Here is a 23,776-nt window from a genome sequence, read left to right as displayed (position 1 = left end):
GGGATGAGATAAAATTCATCCTCCCAGACCTGCAACATGCTCCAGTGCCTCCCAGAGATCATAAGGGTCGCTGAGGAACTAACTGGAGGGGCCTTTAGGACACGAGGTGGCCCTAGTAATGCGTTTGAAACCACCTCAGCGGCAGGCACAGGTTTTGTGTGCTCCACCATTAAGTGACTCAAGCACTTTCTGTCTCTGCTTCTCCTACTGCTGTTAACACCGAACCAGTCTCTACCCTCTGTCTCTGCTTCATGGCTTCTGCTGCCTCGTGTCTCCCACTATCTCATGACTGCTGGCAGCACCTTAGAATGGTTAAAAATCCAGCTCTGGAGCTCTGGCCTCAAGGCCTGCCTCTTCCATGTGCTAATTATATGACCTTAGCTAATGTCTAAACCACCTGTGCCTCATTTTCCTCATCTGAAAATGGGAACGACCTCACACACTTACTTCTGTGTGAACTGATAACGGTAGTTTGTTATCTAGGCCCCTCCTTAGGGTGGAGCTGGCATACCTGACACTCAGCTGAAACAAGCAGAAGGTTGTGGCTCTAAGCTCAAAGCATGCAGACCGCAGCTTATGCCTTGATTTGTTTTGGCACAGAGGAGAGGTACTCCGAGAGTACACTGGTGGCTTCAGAACAAAGCCTCCACACCCGGCTTACCAGAGCTCCTATGTGGAGGATTCAACAAAGTCAAAGTCTAAACTAAAGGTATGAAAATATTGGCAAATTTGGGCAAGAAGAGGAAGGGGTAACATCTATTTTTGGATGCAGAAACTTCTAATGTCTATGTAGAAACTGTGGATCTAGGCTAGGAGATGCTTCTAGGGGAAAGTAAATTTTCAGAGATGGAAAATTTTAGAAAGACAGCAGTAAGAGATTGGATTTTTATTTATGTATATAAAGAGATTTTTTTTTATTGTAAAAGATTCAGGTATACAGCTTTATAATTCAACATCTGTATATGCAACAAAGTGATCAAGCAATCTGATTTTAAAAGACAACTTGAGGAGCCGGCCCGGTGGCATAGTGGTTAAGTTTGCATGCTCTGCTTCAGTGGCCCCAGGTTCACAAGTTCAAATCCTGGGTGTGGACATACACGCCACTCATCAAACCAAGCAAACCAGGCTTTGGCAGCATCCCACGTACAAAGTAGAGGAAGACTGGCACAGATATTAGCTCAGTGAGAATCTTCCTCAAACAAAACAGGGATGATTGGCAACAGATGTTAGCTCAGGGCAAATCTTCCTCACAAAAAAACAAAAAAAAGACAACTTGAAATTCCAGGACGAAAACAGAAATTAAGATGTAATCATAGAAAAATATGGATAAAGATGAAAAATTTTTCAAAGAAATCTGAGTTTTAAAGTAATTCTTTTCCAGCTTCAGGGGTGCTAGAAAGGCTGGTAAGACAAGAAAAGGGAACATATTAACAGATTTGTCATAAGGAAGCTGGAAAAATCAAGTTACATTGAAAAGGCCCTAAGATGATGTGATTATCAGGGTCAATAATTACTGAGATATTTTGTGTCTGCTTTTTGTGTTTAAGGGAGGAGAACAAGAAATCCATTAGGTGACACAGATCCTAGAGATTCACCTAGACTTGAGCAACCCTGTATCCTTCAGGCCCTGAGCTGCTCAGTTCCCGGGAGTCCATGGTGGGCTCCATGTCTTGGAATAGCACTTCTGTTGAAGGAACAAGCTGACAGCCCAAGCTAGCAGTTGGGAGACAGGAAGAACAGCTGGAAGGGCCAAGGTTGAGCTCTGGGAGTAGATTATCTGAGGACGAAAAAAAATCGGGAGGCATAAACTTTTCATGTGTATCTGCATTTCTTTTCTATTTTGATTTGGTTGTGTTTGTGCTAGTTTTTGTATTGTCTCTTGCAGGAGCCTAATCAGGACAATGAGTGTGATAAATCGTAAGTCACTGTTGGTATTATTGTTTATATTAGCCTCCTGGATCACTTTTACAGTTGTCCAAAACTCCGCAAAGGTAGGCGTTGCTTTCTTTCTGTGTTTTACAAAAGTATACTTTTACTCGCTACTTCACATGTTTTAGGAAAGTCCAAACGACCAGACCTATAGATTGTAACAGGGGAATTTCAACAGCTTACACAACCTTTAAGAACCAAGGTACTTTATGATCATTATGCAATATGGGAGAGGATAATACTGTGTGTGGCCGCACACATTCTTCCTTTGTCTCTTCTGTATGTGTTGTAACTCTCTTCTGTCAATATTTAGCTATCTTTTCATCTTCTTTAAGGGAATTTCTTTTCTTGTTTTTTTAGTGAGCAAGATTGGTCCTGAGCTAACATCTATTGCCAATCTTCCTCTTTTTGTTTGAGGAAGATTGTCCGTGAGCTAACATCTGTGCAAACCTTCCTCTATTTAGTATGTGGGATGCTGCCACAGCATGGCTTGATAAGCAGTGCATAGGTCCAACGTGGAATCTGAACCCGCGAACCCCAGGCTGCCAAAGCGGAGGACACAAACTTAATCGCTATGTCACTGAGCTGCCCCCCAAGGGCATTTCTGAACAACAAACTATTTTTATATTTATATAGTAAAATTTGTTTGTCTTTTTTTTACAGTTAATGCTTTTTAAGTATTAAGAAACTCTTCCTTACTCTAATGTCAGATTATTTATCTAAATATTCTACTTTTTTTAACTTTAAAGACATTTAACCCTGTAATGTATCTGGATTTCTCTTTTTTACTGATTTTTCTTTTATTTCCATATGGATCATCACTTTTTCAGCTCTTTTTATTTTGTAGTTCTTTCTTTCTAAGCTGATTTATGGTGTCACTTTTGTTGTATATCAAAATTTCTAATAAGTACAGGTCCCTTTCTGGCTCTTTGTTCTATTCCATTGATCAATTTGTCTTCCAGGTATCAATACCACATTGCTGTAATTAATGGAACTTCATAATTAGTCTTGAAAACTTGTAGGTCAAGTTACCATTGCTTAATCTACTTCAGTTCTTGGCCAGTCTTGGCCTTTTACTCTTTCTTGTATGCTTTAGAGTCAGCCTGTCAAATTTGATGAAAAATCCTACTTAAATTATATGTACATTACATTAACCATGTAGATAAAATTGGAAAAAGTGACATATTTGTAATATTTTGCTGTTTAACAACATGTAATATCTGTCCATTTATTTAGGTCTTCTGCAAGATCTTTCAGTAAATTTTAGAATTTTTGCATGAGGTCTTAACGCATCTTTTGTTAGATTTACACCTAAGTGCTTTATCATTTATTGTCACTGTTGTAAATAGTGTCCTTTTCAATACATTTTCTATTTGCCTGTTGCTGGTGTAGAGGAATGCAACTGACTTTTGCCACTGAATAGCAAGATTTCACTTTCCAAGATCTTTAATTGATCCATTCTTTTATGGATGCAATATCATCTAGCATCTCTCTGAGGATAGAAAGTATACTTGTCCTAAATTTTGTTTTGCTCTTCCTATTAATTCTGTTCCCTTGGGTGTCTTCTCTTCATTAAACTTGATACCTCTCCTTCATGAATTGGCTTCCATAAAAATCTTTGCTAAATCTTGGTTGTGTGTCCACTCTATACCTGAGATTCTGTGGTGGCCAGTCTGGAGAGCTGTGATCTGTTTTCTCCAGCACGTTGGTAGCATAGGTGCAAAAAGTACTGCAGGGCAATACATGCTGCCCATCTGTCTACGCTGTGGCCAAGCACACAGGGTCCTACCCTACCTCTCCAACTGAAATATCTCTAGTTTTTACTCACACCCAAGTACAGAAGTCCCCATTTGTAGCTGCCTGGCCCAGGCTCAGGTGGGGAAGTAGGGCAGGATCAACCCACCTGGTTAGTCCTCCTGTGGGTTACCCCTCTACCCTCTCTAACCCCAGTGACCAACCTCCTCCCGGTTTGTAGTGGCCATGAAGTGGGTTCCATCTTTTTGCAGAATCCTCATCTGCGTGACTTTGGAGCCAAGGTTTTCTTCCTTGATCTAATCTCACCTGCCTTTCATTTTTCAGGAGATTCCTTACTAGTTCTGGTCCAATTAAGGTATCTCTTCCTCTTTCCCAGAACAGTTAGAAATTTTTTAAGTACTTTCTTGTCTTTTATAGGATTTTATGGAGGGAAATCGAGGCTATAATATGTGCTTAGTTCTCCATCTTGAATCAGAATTTTCCTGTTATATTTCTTCATTTTGTGCACAGAATATTATTCTACCATACTAAAAATCACTCATAATTTTCTTTTTTTTTTTTTTTTGAGGAAGATTAGCCCTGAGCTGACATCTTCTGCCAATCCTCCTCTTTTTTGCTGAGGAAGGCTGGCCCTGAGCTAACATCCATGCCCATCTTCCTCTACATTATATGTGGGGTGCCTACCACAGCATGGCTTGCCAAGCGATGCCATGTCCACACCCAGGATCCGAACTGGCAAACTCCAGGTCGCCAAAGCGGAACATGCAAACTTAACTGCTGCGCCACTGGGCTGGTCCCTCAAAAATCACTCAATTTTCATTTGAGGTCGTAGCAATTTAAAAATATCTGATAAAGTACTGTGATGGTTAAAAGACATTACTATGCTAATATTGTTCAGATCCTTTAGGTCCTTACTCATTTTTTTATCTACTGCCTGTAGCAGCTACTGAGAGAGGTTTTTAAGTTTCTAATTATGATTGTGAATTTTTCTATTTCTTCCTTTAGTTCTGTCAATTTTTGTTTCAGGTATAAATACATGTATGTGTAGGCACATACACATTTATGATTGCCATATTTTCTGACACATTGACCCTTCTATCATTGTGAACTGTCTATCTTTGTTTCTGGTAATACTCTTTGTCTTGAAGTCTGCTTTAATATTAATATTAGCTTTTTTATGCTTACATAGTATATCATTTTCCATCATTTACTTTCAACCTGTAGCTGTCTTTATACCTAAACTACATTCCTTACAGACAGCAAGTAGTTAGGTCCTGCTTTTGTATCTCTGCCTTGCAATGGAGTGTTTAGTCTACTTACTTTTTTAAAGATTTTATTTTTTTTTTTCCTTTTTCTCCCCAAAGCCCCCTCGGTACATAGTTGTAATTCTTTGTTGTGGGTCCTTCTAGTTGTGGCATGTGGGACGCTGCCTCAGCGTGGTTTGATGAGCAGTGCCATGTCCGCGCCCAGGATTCGAACCAACGAAACACTGGGCCACCTGCAGCGGAGCGTGCGAACTTAACCACTCGGCCACGGGGCCAGCCCCAGGTCTACTTACTTTTAAAGAAATTATTTTTTTTTTTTTAAAGATTGGCACCTGGGCTAACAACTGTTGCCGATCTTTTGTTTTTTTTTTTTTTTTCCTGCTTTATCTCCCCAAACCCCCCCTGTACACAGTTGTATATCTTAGTTGCCGGTCCTTCTAGTTGTGGGATGTGGGACGCCACCTCAACGTGGCCTGACAAGTGGTGCCATGTCCATGCCCAGGATCCGAACCCTGGGCCGCCGCAGTGGAGCATGAGAACTTAACCACTCAGCCACAGAGCTGGCCCCTAAAGAAATTATTAATATGAGAGGATTTAGGGCCACCATTTTGCTATTTGTTTTCTATTTGGCCCCTCTGTTTTTTGTTCTTCTGTTCCCCCTTTCCTGCCTTATTTTGGGTTAACTGAATTTTTTTCCTTTTTTTTTAGTATTTCCTTTTCGTTTCTCTATTATTTTTATAGCTCTAAGTTGTTAGATTCTTTTTTAAAACATTTATTGCAGTGGTTTTTTGTTTTTCTTTTTTTGCTGAGAAAGATTCACCCTGAGCTAACATCTGTGCCAACTTTCTTCTATTTTATTTGTGGGTCACCACCATAGCATGGCTGATGAGTGGCGTAGGTCCACGCCAGAGATCTGAACCTGTGAACCCAGGCCGTCAAAGCAGAGTGCACAGAACTTAGCCACTAGGCTGTGGGGCCGGGCTTTCTAAGTTGTTTTTTTAGAGGGATTTTGCTAGGAATCACAGTACACAGTCTTCACTTTCAGAGTTAATATTGTGCTACTTCATGTAATCTGTAATAACCTTTTAAACTCTTAGTTCCATTTCTTTCCTACCCCATTCTTTATGCTATAGCTGCCATATTATTACAAAATTATAGTTTTTACTTTAAATAATTATACATATTTTAACAAAATTAGGAGATAAACACATAATATTTTTTATTTGTCTGTATAGTTACCATTTCTGGTGTTTTCATTTCTTCTTGAAGATCTAAGTTCTCTCTGGTGTAATTTCCCTTTGGCTTGAAGAACTTCAGTTAGCGCTTCCTATAATGCAAGTCCAGTTGTTCCTTCTTCCACCTTTCAACTCCCCTCCAGCATTTGTCTGCTTGTAGTCACTCTCCTGTGCTTTTAGAGAGGATGTTTTTTGGTCTAGAGTTTATCATTGTTCTCTGCAGAAGAGTTAGTCCAATACAAATTACTCTGCCTTTACTGGAAATTCTGGAAATCCAATACTCTTGGATTAATATTATTACTGTTTTATTATTTGACATATTAAGTTTTTTTAATAAAAAACATTTTTATTTATCAAATAATATAGATAGTAATAACAAACACTTTAGTATGTGCCAGGTACCATTCTGAATGCTTTTCCTATGTTAGCCCAATGATCTCCACAATAACATATGAGGTGGTTATTTTTATGACCCAAATTTTAGATGAAGAAGCTGATTCACAGAGAAGTTAAGGAATTTAACCTAGGTTGTACAGCTAGTCAGCGACAGAGTCAGGTTCTAATCCCAGGCAAATCTCTCTAAAAATGAGCTGCCCAATGGTGTGAGCATGAGGTTTTAAGAGTAGAATTCTCATTCACTGCTCGTTTAGGTGCAAATCGGCACCACATTTCTGGAAAACAATTTCACAGCATGTGTTAAGATCTTTAAAAATATTCACCACATTTCACCAATAATTCTATTTCTGAGTTCTCAGCAAATAACCTGAACTACAAAGAAAGATTTATACCAAAGTTCTTCTTTACAGAATTATAAGTAATAGAGAAAAGCTGAATGCAATAACTGTCCAGAAAAGATGGAAATAGGTGAAATATTAAGCTATATCCATAGGCTGGAACACTATGCGGCCTTTGACCTAAGATGGAGAGTTTTTAACGGCACTCTTTTTAAAAAAGTCAAAATTCATTGGTAAATATTCAATTTATTCACAATCATGTAAAATAGTATATGAAGAATGAGAGAAAAATCACCAAAATGTTAAGAGTAGTTATCAATTGTTGGCATGACTGTGACTGAGTTTTATTTGCTATAAAGTTTCAGCATTCTCTCATTTTTAATAATAAATCAGTGTTATTTTACAATTAGAAAATAAATATGTATTTTTATAAACCTATGTTTCTTATCTCCTAAGTTAGCTAAAGCAATCTGAAAAATACTGATAAATATCATAGAATGCTTAAGCAAAGTGAAAAAAGTGAAATAGAAACAACAGATAATCATATTTTACGTAAGAGCCCCAGGCATTTTAAACATTTTTTAAGAACTTTTTTTAAATGACTGAATTCTTGTTTTAAGATAAAAAATAACAGAACAATAAACACTTGTTCTCTGCTCTGCAGTTAAAAAACATTATCTCATTTGGTCTTCACAGTTGTCCAGTAAAGGTATATTTTATCATCACCACTTTAAGGAAGAAGATTCTCAGTCTCTTTGGGGTTAAATGACTCTCTGAAATAGATTAGCCAAGGAGAAGTGAGGTTGTACCACCAGATTTAAGGAAAATCATTTTGCCTGTGAAACATATATGATAATAAAATCTCAATATCATTTTAGTTTAATTTTCATATCTCCCATCATTCTATAAAAGATAGAAGTTGGCTAACCTACCAAAAATTATTACATTAAAGGGGAACATTTTCTATGCTCTCTATTGTATTCCTTGTCATTTCAGTTATGGACTACACTCAAGTTGCCCATCTCCCTCCATCACTGGAATTACTTCACAAACTCCTTATGTCCTGACGCATCGCTGAATCCAGTAGTTTCACTAGCAGAGACTGAGCTGAGAATAAAGAAAATCATGGAGGAACTAGACCAGCTGGTCCCACCCAGACCCTTCACTCACGTGAACACCACCACCAGTGCCGCACACAGCAGAGCTACCCTCCTCAACCCGCAAGACACATACTGCAAAGGGGATCAGCTAGACATCCTGCTGCAGGTGAGGGACCACCTGGGACGCAGGAAGGAATATGGCGGGGATTTCCTGCGGGCCAGGATGTCCTCCCCCGCCCTGCAGGCAGGCGCTTCAGGAAAGGTGACAGACTTTAACAATGGCACCTACCTTGTCAGCTTCACTCTGTTCTGGGAGGGCCAGGTCTCTCTGTCTCTCCTGCTCATCCACCCCAGTGAAGGGGTGTCGGCTCTCTGGAGGGCAAGGAACCAAGGCTATGACAAGGTGATCTTCACGGGCCAGTTTGCCAGTGGCACCTCCCATGTCAATACTGACTGTGCCCTGCTTTTAAACTCAAGTGCTGAACTGTGCCAGTACCTGGATGCCCAAGACCAAGAAGCCTTCTACTGTGTGAAGCCTCCACAGGCGCCCTGTGCTGCACTCACCCACATGTATTCCAAAAACAAGGAAGTTTCTTATCTTAGCGAACAAGAAAGGAGCCTCTTTGAAAGGTAAATAACTATTTTTGGAGACTACCTGGGCAACCATGGTAATGATTTCACCTACATATTGATCCAAAGGAAAGTGCTGTGAGTATATCAACTTTGGGACTCTATGAAGAGCCATTTTAGAAAAGATCTGTGAATTCGTTTGAGGACAGTGCCCACTCCCCAGTAGTCTCTAAACTTTTTGGATATTTAACCCTTGTCATTGAAACAAAAAATATAAACAATACAAATTAAAAGAGGATGAGAAATATACATGTGTGTACATGTATGTGCTCTAATATATTCTTTCTGCAATCTCAATAAATTACCTTGCACACCTTCCGGGTATCTGTACCCCCTAAACTAATAAGCAAAGAAATGAAAATTTAATAAATGGCTTGGAACCGTGGGCACAGTAGTCAATTATTATCACTAAGAAATAACTGAAGCAATGAAGAATGTGGCTTCTTGTGTTTCCTGATCTTTGGGGCCACCTGCAGATTAATTCCTGTACTTGTCTCTTTAAGGTCAAATGTGGGTGTAGAGATTATGGAAAACTTCGATGCCATCAGTGTCTCCCAATGCAACAGTAAGTTTTCCCTGTGTTTGATGAGTGGTTCTCAATATTAGACCCAGGTAAAGGGTTTCTTCTTTCTGCTGGACTTGTTCACTATTATCAGTCCTATTGGTGCTTCTCATCGGACTTGTCTATGGTGGGCCAACATACCAGTTACCTAAGTGAATAAATGATTGAAATCACTAGGATACCATAAATCTGTTTTAGCAATATAACTCTCATAATCAATCTATTTATCAGGCAATAGATTACCTGGCCATCTAATACAATAACCTTCAAATGTCAAAACTCTCTCCCAATTTACACCTAGGTCCTTACCCTCCACACGACCACCGTCAGCACTTCCCACATCACTACAAGACCAGAATCACCATCTAGAGGTTTCCAACCCACCATCTAGGAGTCAATTCATTACAATTTCCCCCTCTTGGTCTTTGCTGCCTTTCAAACTATTTTAGCATATAAAATAGCACTTCCACACTTATATTTATTAATTTCTCTTCAATCTGTTTGGCTCCAAACATCCTAAGAAATCTCTATCTAAAATCATTTAAGGCAAGAGCTTTTGTGTCTCTCTAAGCATTAACAGCTTGCTAATTGCAAATAAACTTGTTCACACTGAAGTGTAAATATGTACCTAGAGGGAGAAATGGCATTTTTCACCCAGGATACACACGTACACTCATACCAGTTGTTAAAATATGAACTATTTCCTTTGGTTGGTGAATAATCACTGCCCCAAGTCCCCCAAGGGCTCCTCACCATCCTAGCCACCTCAGTCCCTCAGATTCCCAGACCATCCACAAACCAGTAACTAACAGTTAATACCTGGCCCGTCTTGGACCTCCAGGACTCTACGCCAGCCTACAGCCATATCCATGTGGACTGTCCAGGTCCCAAACCAAACTAGTTGTTAATTTTTTGTGTATCACCCTGCATTTAATTCAAAGGATTTACAGTTTGATGGTGGCATTTAAGACACTATGACAGAGTGTGATAAACTTGGGGATAAAGTGGGCTAAAATGATAGAATAATTGAGTTTTCGCTACTAAGCAAGAATTGATGACTCTACTTACATAGGAAAGCAAACAAACGCTTAAATTTTACCCAGAAGGCTTTTTTTCCTGGGAGAAAATATGTTCTGTATAATGAACATTATGGGTATCATTTAGAAAATTCATATCAGAGAAAAATTTTACTGAACAAATAACTATTCCGTTAAGAGGATGATGCTTCAATAAGGCTTTTCTACTACGCTTATGCCCTATTAAGTAAATACTTAGAAAAGACAGTAGGTTCTTAATAAATACTCATGGATAATGTGATATTTTAGGAGAGCCTATCTTGCTGATTCTTTGGCAGAAAAAAGAGTTCCAACGAAAAAGAAATGCAAGTTTGGAATGACATCCACAATCCCCAGTGGACACGTCTGGAAAGACACATGGAATCCTGTCTCCTGTAGTTTGGCTCCGATTAAAATGAAAGAATGCCTAAGGGGAAAATTCATACATCTAATGGGAGATTCCACAATCCGCCAGTGGATGGAATACTTCAAAAGCAGTATCAACAGTACGCTTTGGTCTAAGTTGTTATGCATAACCCTTTCTGAATCTTCTTTTTCATTTCAAGGGGAGAAAGAAATACGGGAAATGCCTCTTCTTTTTCATATTTCTTAAACACAACACACAAAAACTTTTCGCAAGATGTCGTTAACTTTTCTTTGAAAGAACACATTTCTCTGACTGGAAGGGAGCCAGTGTAGAAAACAGTTTATTACATCCTTATCCCCGCAGAATTCACACTTCAGTATTTACCCAGCATGCTCATAAAATCGCTGACGGAGCTGAAGATAACCTCATATATTATGTTGTCCGCCTTCTACAATTGGCATTATGTTTAAAGGTGTGGATTCTAGATCCAAATGGCCTGGTATCAAAATCTGGTTTCTCCGTGTCCTATCTGGGTGACTTTAGGCAAGTTATATAACCATTGTGTCCCTTAGTTTCCTCGTCTGTAAAATGGAGATGAAAATAGTACCCACATGGTAAAATGAGGTAATGTAAGCAATGCATTCAGAATACTGTTTGGTACATAGTCAGTTCTCTTTAGTGTTAGCTATCATCACTATGATCATTACATGAAAGAACAGATGCTACCACAACTAGAAGGACCTGCAACTAAGATATACGACTATGTACGGGGTTGGTGGGGGGGGGGGGGGTGGTTGGGAAGGTAAAGCAGAAAAAATAAAAGAACAGATGCCAGGAGCTGGGTGGTGACTTTGCATCAGGTAGGCACAATGGTTAAAAGCATGGGCTTTGGAATCTAACAGACTTGAACTGTGCCACTTAGAAGCCATGACCTTGGGCATGTTACTTATTTTCTCTGCCTCATTTTCCTCATCAATCAACTAGAAATAATAATAGTATCTGGTCCTTGTTATGAAGATTAAATGAGGTAATGGGTATAAAATATTTAAGATATCGTAAGCCACACAGGCATGTGGAAGCTGCTGGGTAAACAACAGCATATTGCAATTATTATCATTAGTTAATGTCAGAGTTGGGGCTAGACTCCTAGTCCAGTTGCTCTTTTTACTAAACCAAGAATGCGGTAATAATAACTCAGAATCCACTACTAGATCATAGCCCTCTAACCTGGAAAACCATCCCTGCCTGCCCTCTGTGTGCTGGGCTCTAGCTTTTATCACTGGGGTCAGTGCACCTGGTGTGGCTCCTGGTGCCAGGGGCACTCTGGCCTTCCTGTCATGATGCTGCTCTTGTGATCTCAAACTCAGAGGGTAAGCTGATCCTCTCAATGAAAAGGGAAAATCAGCAGGGCTCCAAGCTATCAGTGGAATTCCTAACAGAAGGAGACAGTTTTACATTGTGACCTCTGATAAACAACTGAACTCCTTGGACCTCAGTTTCCTCATCTATAAAATTAAGGTTCTGGTGATGACCTTTAGCATCACTTCCTAAAACAGAGTACTGAATTACTGAGTTATTACCATCTGTGACTAATCTCCTAAACTGCAGTAGCAAAATATCTGTTGCACATTTTGTTAAAAATTAAACTCTATGCCCATAGTGTGCTTTGAAAAAGGAAACGGAAGTAAGCTGGAAGCAGAATGAAGAAAATCATTCTGCCATTTTCCTCCAAGCAACCCTCCAGCATCTCCATTTTCAAATCTCACTGCATTAAGGCGTTAAATGTAGCCCTTTACTTCCAAGACGGCACAGGTTACAAAGCATTAATAATCCTTTTCTACACATTTTTCTCAGAAGTTCTAACTACAAAGCAGCTGGCCTTGATAATCTGATAAGGATCTAATTAATATGATGAAAAATGGAAGGACTTCATTTTATTCTGTTCCTATTACATTTACCATCAAAAGTTTTAAGATCGGGTGGACTACTTTCACAAGAAGTGAGAGCAGCTTCAAGTTTCAGCACAGATTCTGTCACTAGCTGTGTAAACTTGAGCAGGTCATTTAATCTCTTGGTTTTCTTTTCTATAACATGGCAATTAAATATATCCATATATGCACAAATATATATATGAAGAGCTCTGAGGGGAATGAATATATAAGTCCAAATAAACGCTTTGTAAACTGCAAAGTCCCTCACAGATGAATAGTAATACTGTTATTATAGATGCTGTACTCAGTACCGTTCCATGCATATGTAAAGGAAACACACAGGTATAGAATGTAATTTCAGTCTTAAAGGAACTTACAGAATATTTGGAGGAAATAGGTCTACTTATTTTTTTTAAAATGTAAAGACATCAATTAGTACCTTTTTCTATCTCAAATGAGCTTAGTCTACAGTTAAGAAAATGTACAAAAATAACACCTACAAAACTGACTACATCATCCTCCAATGAATTTACTTCAGAGCTTACCATCCCCAGTCCATTTGGTTCTACATGGTTCTACAAGGGGGCATATATAATTTCTTCTTGTGCAACCCTCTTGATTGCTCTAATAAGTTTTAAACCTAAAACCTATAATAAATCAGCCATGATTAACTTATTCAATCATAAACACTGAAGCTTTTCTTCATCTTTATGATCTTTGTAACTTTATTCTCCTTTCATTTTGGGATTGCCTATTTGTCATCAGCACTGAAGTCAGTGGATCTGCATGAACTTGGAAAATTTCAAAACCTGCTTGCTGTGGACTTGGATAAGAATATCAACATCCAGTGGCAAAAACATGGTTACCCCTTGATTGGATCATTGATCTACTCAGTCAAAGATATTGAGTACCTCGCCCGGGTCATTGACAGAACTGGAGGAGAGAAAAATACCATCATTGTTATTTCTCTGGGCCAGCATTTCAGACCGTTTCCCATTGATGTTTTTATCCGAAGGGCCCTCAATGTCCACAAAGCTGTTCAGCGTCTTCTTCTGAGAAGCCCAGATACTATGGTAATTATCAAGGCAGAAAATATCAGGGATATGGACGCTGACATGGAGAGATTTAGTGACTTTCATGGTTACATCCAATATCTTGTCATAAAGGACATTTTCCAGGATCTTAATGTGGGCATCATTGATGCCTGGGATATGACAATTGCATATGGCACAAATAATGTCCACCCACCTCAATCTGTAGTCAGAAATCAGATTAATATATTGTTAAACTATATTTGCTAGATAACACATATCTCTGAAATTTGTTTACTTAATTAAAAACATTAAGTGTTTGCTGTCATGTCAAATGTGTGTTTGGTTCTGAACTCCCAATTAGCACAAGATAATCTGTGCTATGGTTGATCCATAAACCACCAATTCAATCAAATCAGTTAGTTACTTCTAATTTGTGCTTCCTCTTAAAAATAAAAATACTCATGAAAAGGACCTACCGTTCTTGATCAGAACCCTGCCACTCTTCACAAATGGGGAGTCAAGACACCTAATGGTTAAAAGTTCTTCTCTCTGAGGCACGGAAATTCAGAGCAATAAAGTCCTTATAAAATAAATATGTGGAGAAAGCACTTCCATTTCCTTATTTCTACCACTAAAGATAAGCTCAAGGTGATTTCCAAGTGGGAAGAGAAGTCTTGTGAGGCAATTCTCCAGGTCCACAGTCCTGGAGGACCAGCAGAATTCCAAGCAAGGTCCCCGGGATACTGAAAACCTCTGACTTTTCTCTCCCTATAGAACTCCCACTGCTAGGAGACTAATCTAGTCTATAAACTTTATCCTTCAGGAATATAGGATAACACAGGCACAAGCACAGTGCACTAGAATTCACGGAGCTGGGCCTGGGTCCTTGTGTTGCAGTAATTCTATAACTTTGGATAAGTCACTTCTGCTCTCTGGACCTTGGTTTCCCAAACGAAGGGGTTAGACTAAGATTCGTAATTTTCAAACCTTGCTCTGTACAGCTCTGGGTGTTGTAGGTGGTACTTCAGGTACTGCCTGGATGGACAGGAGTTAGGAGAGGTGCCTGGTGGGCAGCGTGCAAGATCTGCCACATCACATCAGCCAAAATATCAGCCATTTTTACGCTATGTGTATTGGACTATGTGTATGTGGTTGGGCTTTTGGTTTGAAAAAAGTTCCACTGTTTAAAACATGTTTGAAAAGCATTATGCAGATAATCAACAATTAACACATGTAGGTTAATATTTTAATCATTCTTACTTGCATTTTAATAGGACTTCCCAAAACTTGACCGAAAAAGAATGATTGATATGAGAATTTCAGTTGAATAGGGCAATATAATTAGTATAAAGCAATTTGGCATATTCTTCCTTAATTTTCCCCTCTAAACTATGCCCCAGATATCACTGGGTCCCTGACTTACTCTTGCTGTATCTAGGAAATAGCAATTGTAATAGGAACATCTTAAATATATCTAGCCTCTCGGCAAGGGATAATAAATTTTCTCCTCAATTGCCCATGAACCACAGTTCACAGTTCAGTGCCCAGCAAACACTCAGATGGTCAAAAATATTTATTAAATCCCTATCATGTGCCAGGAACTGTTCTAGTCTTTAGGGAGACAGTGGTCAAAAAGGCACGTGAATTCTCTGCCATCAAAGAATTTACATCGTGGTAAAGAAAAAAGATAAACAAAAGATATAAAATAATTCCATACTGCAAAAGTAGTAAGAACAAAGTATAGAATAAGGTAATACGTTGCAGAGCGACATGGTAGTGATGGAGGTGACTAGTCAGAGAAGGCACCTTAGAGGAGAAGACGTTTCAAGTGAGATCAAGATAATGGAAAAGAGGCATTCATGAGACAAAGGAGAGACAGATGCTAGAGAAAGAACGGCAAATGCGAAGCCCCTGAGACCTGATGGAGCTTGGTTTATTTAAAGAGCAGGAGACCATTATGCCTGGAGTATTGTCAGTGAGGGAAATATGGAGGGAGAAGAATTTAGAGAGGAAGGCAGAGGCCAGATCACTATGGCCTTGGAGCCTATGGCAAGGAGTTTGAATTTTATCCTAACTAAAGTGGGAAGGCAGCTGGGGGAGGGAAAATAGGAGAGAGGGAAGGAAAGAGAGGGAGGGAGAGAAGGAAAGAGTGTGACACAACTCTTTCTGTGTTTTCCTCCTGCCTCCCTGGAGACTCCTTCCCACACTCCTTTGCCAATTCTACCTCTACTACTTGGCCTCCAAATTTGGAATACCCTGGGGTCAGTCCTACCCACCTGCTTTGCTCTATGCTCTCATTCTGGGTGATATCCACCCTGTGGTTTAAAAAACACCTGTAATTTTGACAACTTCTAAATATTTGTCTCTAGCTCTGATCTCCCCACTGAGTTTAGCACTTGCATATCGAATTACCTACTTAACTCTCCATTTTTGCATCTAGGAGGCATCTCAAACTCAACATGATCAAAGTAGAATTCTTATATCCCTATATTCCAAAACACATTTATTTATCCCTAGTCTTCTCCAATTGAAAAACATGTTAGCAAAATCCATAGAGTAATCAGAAGCTATCCTTGATTCACCCATTTCTCTCACTCATCTCAAAGTTTTGCCATATTTCCTTACAATGTATGTAGACAATCTGTCTCTTCTTCTCTTCTTCCACTGCTGCCTTCCTAGTCCAAGCTATACCACCCCTGAGGCCATTACTGGTTTTTCTGCTTATAATCTTGAAACTTCTACAAGTCACTGTCTACACAGCAGGCAGACTGATCTTTTAAAAATCGAAATCAGATTATTTCACATCCTTAGGTAAAATCTTTCAATGACCTCTAAACTCCTTTCCATGACCATAAGGCTCCCTTTCTTGTCAGTACAGTCTCAGGTCAATTATCTCCCGAGAGAGAATTCTTCCTGACCACACAAGCGAGAAGTAGATCTCTCGATCTCTCTGGCAATTAGTCACTTCACGATGTTCTCTTTTCGTGTAACTACGTATCACTATCCAAAATGATCTCATTAAGTTAGTCATGTATGTGACTCTTACCTGTTCTACTCAACGCTAGATTTATCTAAGCTCCCGAACTATAGGGCCTTGTGTTGTCCACCAGATGCTTTGTCCACAGCGTCTAGAACAATGCCTAGAATATATTAATGGTTCAGTTTGTATGTGTTAAATAAAACAAAGGCTCCTTTTACATTTGCTAGGAAGGAAGCCTGAGGCAATAATAGCTAATAGCTACCTATTTGGAATTAGAGAGATGTTTATGTATAAAATGACACGGCATGCAGTAAAGACATGTTCTCTTTCAGGTGAATCTGTCCATGATATGACAGAGAGGCTACAAGATTCATCCAATCTGCAAAAGCCCACAAGATGTGTATCACAAAATGTTTTGATGTGTTGACTCAGAAATGAAGAGTTTAGGAACAGAGATTGTATTGTTCATTGTTACCTATGGATGACTGCAGCTTTGCAAGAGAAAGGAGAGTATGGACACATGTCATTGGGTGCACTACTGTTTGTGTTACCAGGCAAACTTTGCTCTTTTGGAACATGGACAATGATATTGATATACGTGGCTCAAGGAAAGGGCTTGGCACACTTAGGGCAGAAAAAAGGAAGAATAAGATTTGGTCCCCACCCAGAAAGCAACCATAATTCAACCAAAGGGACAAACTTGTATAAAGATAACTTAAAAATGAAACCGGGGGTCCACCAGCATGGCCAAAATTTCTGTATCTTAAACTAAATTAAGCTCTAGAAGTGGCCCTTTAATGAATTTTCTACTTCCAGAACCAGGTAAGGATCATATTGAGTGTATATTCCTGCCCTCAGTCCATTGTCCAAGCTGTTCCTTTTTCATGGAAGGAACATCCTTCATAGCTTTCTCCAATTAAAGAGAGCTCAGTCATCCTTCAAGTCCCAGGTCCATACAGGCATATTCACCCACTCCCTCTTCTGCGTACTCATAACAATATTTTCCCATGGCTATAATGTTGTTTTGTGTTGGAAATAATTCTATATGTGTCTGACAACATAGATAACACTGAAACTAAATCACACATTTGATAAGGGCAGGGAATATATCTTTACCACTTATAAACAATCCCAGACCTTCAGAGCTGAGAGACTACACATGGATTCCCAGTTATTTTCAAGTTTGCAACTGCAGGCATGCAATAAGTGATTGGGACTAATAAGTAAATCAATGAGTGAATAAATAAGTACCTAATTTGACTCATGGGGAGAAAGAAATTTTTGGATAAAGCTTTCTTAAAGGATTAATGACAGAAAATATGACTCATTCTCTTTTTTGCCCTCATCTGTACTGCCTTTTGTATTCAACAACTATTGTTTCTGTCCTGACCAATACTCCTACTTCTAGTAACACAGGCCCTCTTTTACTGGGGAACTGCCCCTTCTCCACTTTATATCATACTAGAGGGACTGTCAACCATTTGATTCTGACTCTGTGGATCCCATTCATCCCATCGAAGCATTCTACCATCTACATAAGTGATGCTCCCAGTAGGATCTATTGGAACTGTTGTGTGGACAAAAAGAGCTTGTATGGAGACGGAATGATTTTATTCCACAGATTTCTCCTGAAACAAAAAGAGAAGGACACAGATTAACGGAACTACTAAGTGCCTGCTTTTATGCTTAATCCTCAAAACCTTAAGAAGCCTGCACTGTTAATATCCCACTTTATAGATGAGTAAGTTCCGCCCTAGAAAGTTAAGAACTTGTCCAAGATTGTAAAGCCAGTCTATTGAGAACCTTTTATTTATCAGGTATTATACACCTAATGGGTTCTAGTGATAAAAGATAAACAAGTGGTCCTACTTTGGGCACAGCATGAGACGGCAGGATTCTTTAGAAAAGACAATAATGCTCGGAACAGTAGAAGGCAGCAGGAATAGAGGAAGACCAAATATGAGATGGATTGACTCCATAGAGGAAGCCATAGGCGTGAGTCCACAGAAGCTGAGTAGGGCTGCCGAGGACATTGTGGACGTCCCTCATTCACAGGGTCACCAGGCGTCAGAGCCAACTTGACAGCATGTAACACACGACAGTATAAATAGATAACAAGAGATTAACACTATAAAGTAGGAAGCTGGTGGTAGATAGGAAAAACTGCAGAATTTATTCAAAATGGTGGGCTTGGCACCTGCTGCAGGCTCCCCTGTCAAATACGTCCAAAGAAATGTCTGGAAGGAGATTTATAAAACTTTGTTACCATGCTAGAGGAGAAGAATAATTTCTTTCATCAGAACAGAGAATGTGAGAAAATTCTAAAAGATTGAAATCAGAAGAGATTGGATTAAAGTATGAAACTACAGCACCAAATGAATTCAGGACTGGACTGCCACAAAAATTTCCTACACCAGGATCAGGAGGGAGCCCCAGCGTGATTGACAGAGAAGCGGAGGTATGACTCCTCCACACCTCATACGAAAGCACTGAAGGTATATGCTTGGGTTGGAAAGATAAAGCAATGTCATGCACAACACCTAAGAACAAAAGGCAGACTGGACTATGGAGAGACTAGGTGTTGGCACACAGCACCAGGCAATATTTCTAACAACTCTCCGAGAAACGAACTGCAGTAAACAGATATAACATCTACAGAGGCTAGTGGGGAATCTCAAATTCAAAGATGAACACATATCCAAAAATTAGCCATCATTTGAAAAAGACTAATGCTTGCAAGAAAGGCATCAAGCACAGCAATCAGAAGAAATTTACGCATCAAAGAAACAGAGCAAGTTATATAGGAATTTAAAATAATTATAATTAATTTCCAGAGTGACGTGAGAAGATGTTGCAGCCATACTTAGAGTTAACTAGATGTTCATTAAACTAAACCTGTGATAGATGAAATAAAGACAAACTCGAGGGACACACCAAAAATTAAAATGAATACAATAAACTGGTGAGATGAATGAACTCAAGAATTCCTCCAGTTTGTACATAGCAGTGATCATATTATACAGAAAAGAATAAAATTTCCTAATCAAAAGAGAGATCAGGTTGGAATATAATACTAAACATGCACGTGCAACCCAGAAACTGCTGTCCTAGGCATTTATTCCAGAGAAAGGATAATTTATGTTCACACAAAAATCTGTACGCAATTGTTCACAGCAGCTTTATTTGCAACACCCAAAAGCTGGAAACAATCAAAATGGACCTCAATAGGTGATGGTTATACAAACTGTGGTCCATCCGTAAATGGAATGCTATTCAACAATACAAAGGGAGAAACTATTGGTATATGCAACAGCTTGGATGGATCTCAAGGATAGTCTGCTGAGTGAAAAAGCCAATCTCAAAACATCACATATGATATGGTTCATTTATATAACATGCTTGAAATGACAAAAAAAAAATAGCCACTTTGGAAAACAGATTAGTGATTCCCAGAGGTTAGGAATGGTGGGAGGGGAGGATGCGTGTGACTATGAAGGGGTAGCATGAAGGAGATCTTTGTGGTGATGGAATAGTTCTATATCTTGTTTGCAGTGGTAGTTACACAAATCTACCCATGGAAGAAAATGACATAGAACTATACACACACAGTATAGCAATGTCCAATCCCCAATTTTGATATTGTACTATAGCTATGTAAGTTACAACCATTGAGGAGAACTGCATCAAGGGCATAGAGGGCCTCTCTGTACTATCTTTGCAACTCCCTGTGAATCTGAGCTTAAACTAAGTGCAAGGCACTGTTCAAAATGTTGTCCATGTATTAATTCATTTAATCTTCATAACAACCTTATGAGCTACATACCAGAAAATCGATGAAACTAAGGCACAGAGAAGTTGTTTTTTTCATATATGTGAATAATGCCTGGCACGTGGTAAGCATGTAAAAAACATTTGTTTAACGAATAAATGATATTAGACACTTATAATAGCATTGAATAATTAGGAGAATTAAAAACAAAGTTGAAATAAATGCTAGATAAAACAATAAAGTGTAGGGGCTGGCCCGGTGGCAAAGTGGATAAGTTCAGCATACTCCATTTCGGTGACCTGGGTTTTTGGGTTCAGATCCCAGGTGTGGACCTACACCACTAATCAAGCCATGCTGTGGCAGCAACCTACACACAAAAATAGAGGAAGATGGGCACAAATGTTAGCTTGGGGCCACTCTTCCTCAAGCAAAAAGAGGAAGATTGCCAACAGATGTTAGCTCAGGGCCAATCTTCCTCACCAAAAAAAAAAAGAGAAGAAGTGTTTTATAGGAGGAGATAATGGAAGCTAACTGTTCCTTTGCATGGCAGAAGAGCAGCAAAAGATGCAGATTGATTTTAAGCTTTTTAAAGATGTGTATTAAAAAATTTTAAATTATATTAACTATATATATGTATGATAAAACTTCCAAAACTATCAAAGAGGGAAAAAGAGAATAAAAAATGTAATCATCAAGAGAATGGAAGACAAGCCACAGACTGGGAGAAAATATTTGAAGAGACATATCTGATAAAAGACTGCTATCCAAAATACACAAATAATTCTTAAAATTCAACAAGAAGACAACAAACAACCCAATTAAAAATGGGCAAGAGACCTGAAAATATACCTCACTAAAGAAGATATACAGATGGCAAATAAGCATATGAAAAGATGCTCGACCTCATACATCAATAGGAAATTGAAAATCAAAACAACAATGAGATACCACAAGACACTTATTAAAGCAGCCAACATTTAAAACACCAACAGCATCAAATGCTGGGGAGAATGTGGAGCAACAGAAACTCACTCATTGCAGGCAGGAATGAAAAATAGCCACTTTGGAAAACGGTTTAGCAATTTCTCACAAAACTAAACATACTCTTACCGTATGATCCAACGATCACACCCCTTGATACATATACCCAAATGATCTGAAAACTTATGTTCACACAAAAACATACACATGGATGTTTATAGCAGCCTATTCATAATTGCAAAAATTTGGAAGCAACCAAGATGTGTTTCGGTAGGTGAATGGATAAATAACCTCTGGTACATCCAGACAATAGAATATTATTCAGAGCTAAAAAGAAATGAGCTATCAAGCCATGACAGGACATGGAGGAAACTTAAATGCATATTGCTAAGTGAAAGAAGCCTATCTGAAAAGACCGTATACTATATGAGTCCAACTATATGACATTCTGGAAAATGCATGACTATAGAGACAATTAAAAGATAAGTGGTTGCCAGGAGTTAGAACGGAGGGAGAGGCGAATAGTTGGAGCACAGAGGATTTTTAGGGTGGTGAAACTATTTTGTATGAGAGTGTAATGGTAGATCCACGTCATTATACATTTGTCAAAGTCCATAGAATGTACAACACCCAGAACGAAACCTAACATAAACTATGGACTTTGGGTGGTGATGGGTCAACGTAGGTTCAACAGCTGTAACAAATGCACCATTTAGGTGTGTGAATTGATAGTAGGGAAGGCTGTGCGTGTGTGGGGCCATGGGGCATATAAGAAATCTCTGTGCTTTCTGCTCAGTTTCATGAATCTAAAACTGCTCTAAACAATAGTCTATTTTTTTAAAAAATAATCATTCCACTAGGAGGACAGGAAAGAAGAAAAAAAACAGCATGGTAAATATGAAGCCAAAAAAAAAAGATGATAGAAATAACTTCAAACATGCAAGTAATCACAATAACTTTAAGTAAACCAAATTGTCCTGTTAAATGTCAATGATTAAAAATTAGAAGTAAAGAACTAAAATCCCTCCTTAACTTGTTCAAAAGACACATCTAAAACATAGTGACACAAAAAGGTTGAAAGCCAAGGAGTGGGAAAATAGTAAAAATAAACAAAGGGGATGCAGGAGTATCGATTTTAACACAAAACAAAGAAATGTTGGGAGAGCAAAATGACTAATTAATTTTTCCATCTTCTAACAGCTTCTTCTACTCAGATCATATTCCTGGATCAAGAACCCAAACTATCACGCCTCCATTCCTCATCCAGCACCTGAAGGATGAGTCCCCATAAGGGTATATCGTCCTCAGGGAATGTCTCGACACAGGAATATGGTACGTGGGAGGCAGGTGAAGCTCTGGGTACGATGGGATAACCTAGGACCAAGTTTGTTAATGCCCTAAAGATTACAACCTTGGGATCACTGGACTATGAGATTCTTAAGAGCAAAGATAATATTTTATTATTTATGTTTGAGTTACTAGCACCTAAAACATCATAGGTACTCAGTAAACGCTGGGTGAATAAAGGAGTGAATTAGTGTATGCACATCATGCAGTGTAATGATTTAATTCTTCATTGTCATACACATTATCATATTCATCGATACAGTAAATATTGCTATACTCTCTCTATCCCAAAAGCCTACAGATGCCAAGGGCATATCAGAATGCCCAGATAAGCCCTGCCCTAGATTCTCACACTCCCTACTGAAGACCTTTGCACTCTGACCTCCTGTCCTGGAGTGTATTTCTACCACTCTCTTTTCTTACATAGCCTCTTCTCTACAGCGGTGCTTCTCAAAGAGTGTTCCACAGACAGACACATATCCCACAGAGCAAATAATCTTTCCCCACTTATTAGATCCTTTCCAAACTGGTTGAAATATCTCAGCCACTCGCCGGTTCTCCGTATGGTGTCCACTGACAATACATCCTCCTAGTAGGAGTCATTTTGAGACCCCAGGTTTTCAGAGGAAAGTCTACCCGTACAGTAGAGCCACTGGGATATTCCCACACTATGACCACAGGTCCTTAGCTGTCTTACAACTAAGAGATTTCCATTCCCAAAGGTCTGGTGACATATGGGGAGAGAAACAGGAATCTCAAAGAGTTTCTGGGAAACGCCCAGTTAGCAGAGCCTGTAGAATTACACCACCGTCTAGTTACTTTATTCCTTATTGACTCTCCATATCTACATGCTGAGGCAATAAAAAACCAAGAGAGCGAATACACGTAGATGAAAATAAATATCTTCATAGACAAGAAAAAAGTGAGTTTTCTGCAGCAACAAGAGCCAGTTGAGAACTCACAGGTTCTCTTCCTACTATCCAGGTGGGGAAGTCATTAAAACAGGTGAGTAAGTAAAATTATGGAGACTCTGCCATTCTCTCTCTTTCTCTCTCTCTCTCTCTCTCTCTCTGGTCTTGACTGTGGTCAGTGAGGGAGGGGA

At 39.0% G+C, this 23,776-nt stretch overlaps 2 protein-coding genes across 11 annotated transcripts in view; both read left to right on the top strand.

Annotated features, from left to right (window-relative positions):
• The window catches only part of NXPE4 (neurexophilin and PC-esterase domain family member 4), a 50,868-nt gene extending 36,946 nt beyond the window's left edge, over positions 1-13,922 (top strand). For 5 of the 9 annotated variants that reach the window (XM_070623179.1, XM_070623181.1, XM_070623177.1 and 2 more), the window contains 6 exons: positions 601-709; positions 1,886-1,991; positions 7,915-8,648; positions 9,152-9,213; positions 10,565-10,771; positions 13,329-13,922. In XM_070623179.1, the coding sequence (XP_070479280.1) occupies positions 1,902-1,991; positions 7,915-8,648; positions 9,152-9,213; positions 10,565-10,771; positions 13,329-13,864 (1,629 nt within the window). In that variant the 5' untranslated portion in view covers positions 601-709; positions 1,886-1,901 and the 3' untranslated portion in view covers positions 13,865-13,922. The other 4 variants (XM_070623185.1, XM_070623183.1, XM_070623184.1 and 1 more) reach the window with 4 other exon arrangements.
• Positions 13,923-23,540: 9,618 nt separating this feature from the next.
• NXPE1 (neurexophilin and PC-esterase domain family member 1) overlaps positions 23,541-23,776 on the top strand; it is a 34,900-nt gene continuing 34,664 nt past the window's right edge. For both annotated transcript variants that reach the window (XM_070623176.1, XM_070623171.1), the window contains exon 1: positions 23,541-23,679. The gene's annotated coding sequence lies outside the window, so the exon portion shown is untranslated. The remainder of the gene's footprint in view (positions 23,680-23,776) is intronic.

The sequence above is a fragment of the Equus przewalskii genome, chromosome 6, assembly GCF_037783145.1.
Source record: "Equus przewalskii isolate Varuska chromosome 6, EquPr2, whole genome shotgun sequence".
Lineage (NCBI taxonomy): Eukaryota > Metazoa > Chordata > Mammalia > Perissodactyla > Equidae > Equus > Equus przewalskii.
Note: the sequence above shows the minus strand (reverse complement) of the source record. Positions and strands in the feature narration are given on the sequence as shown.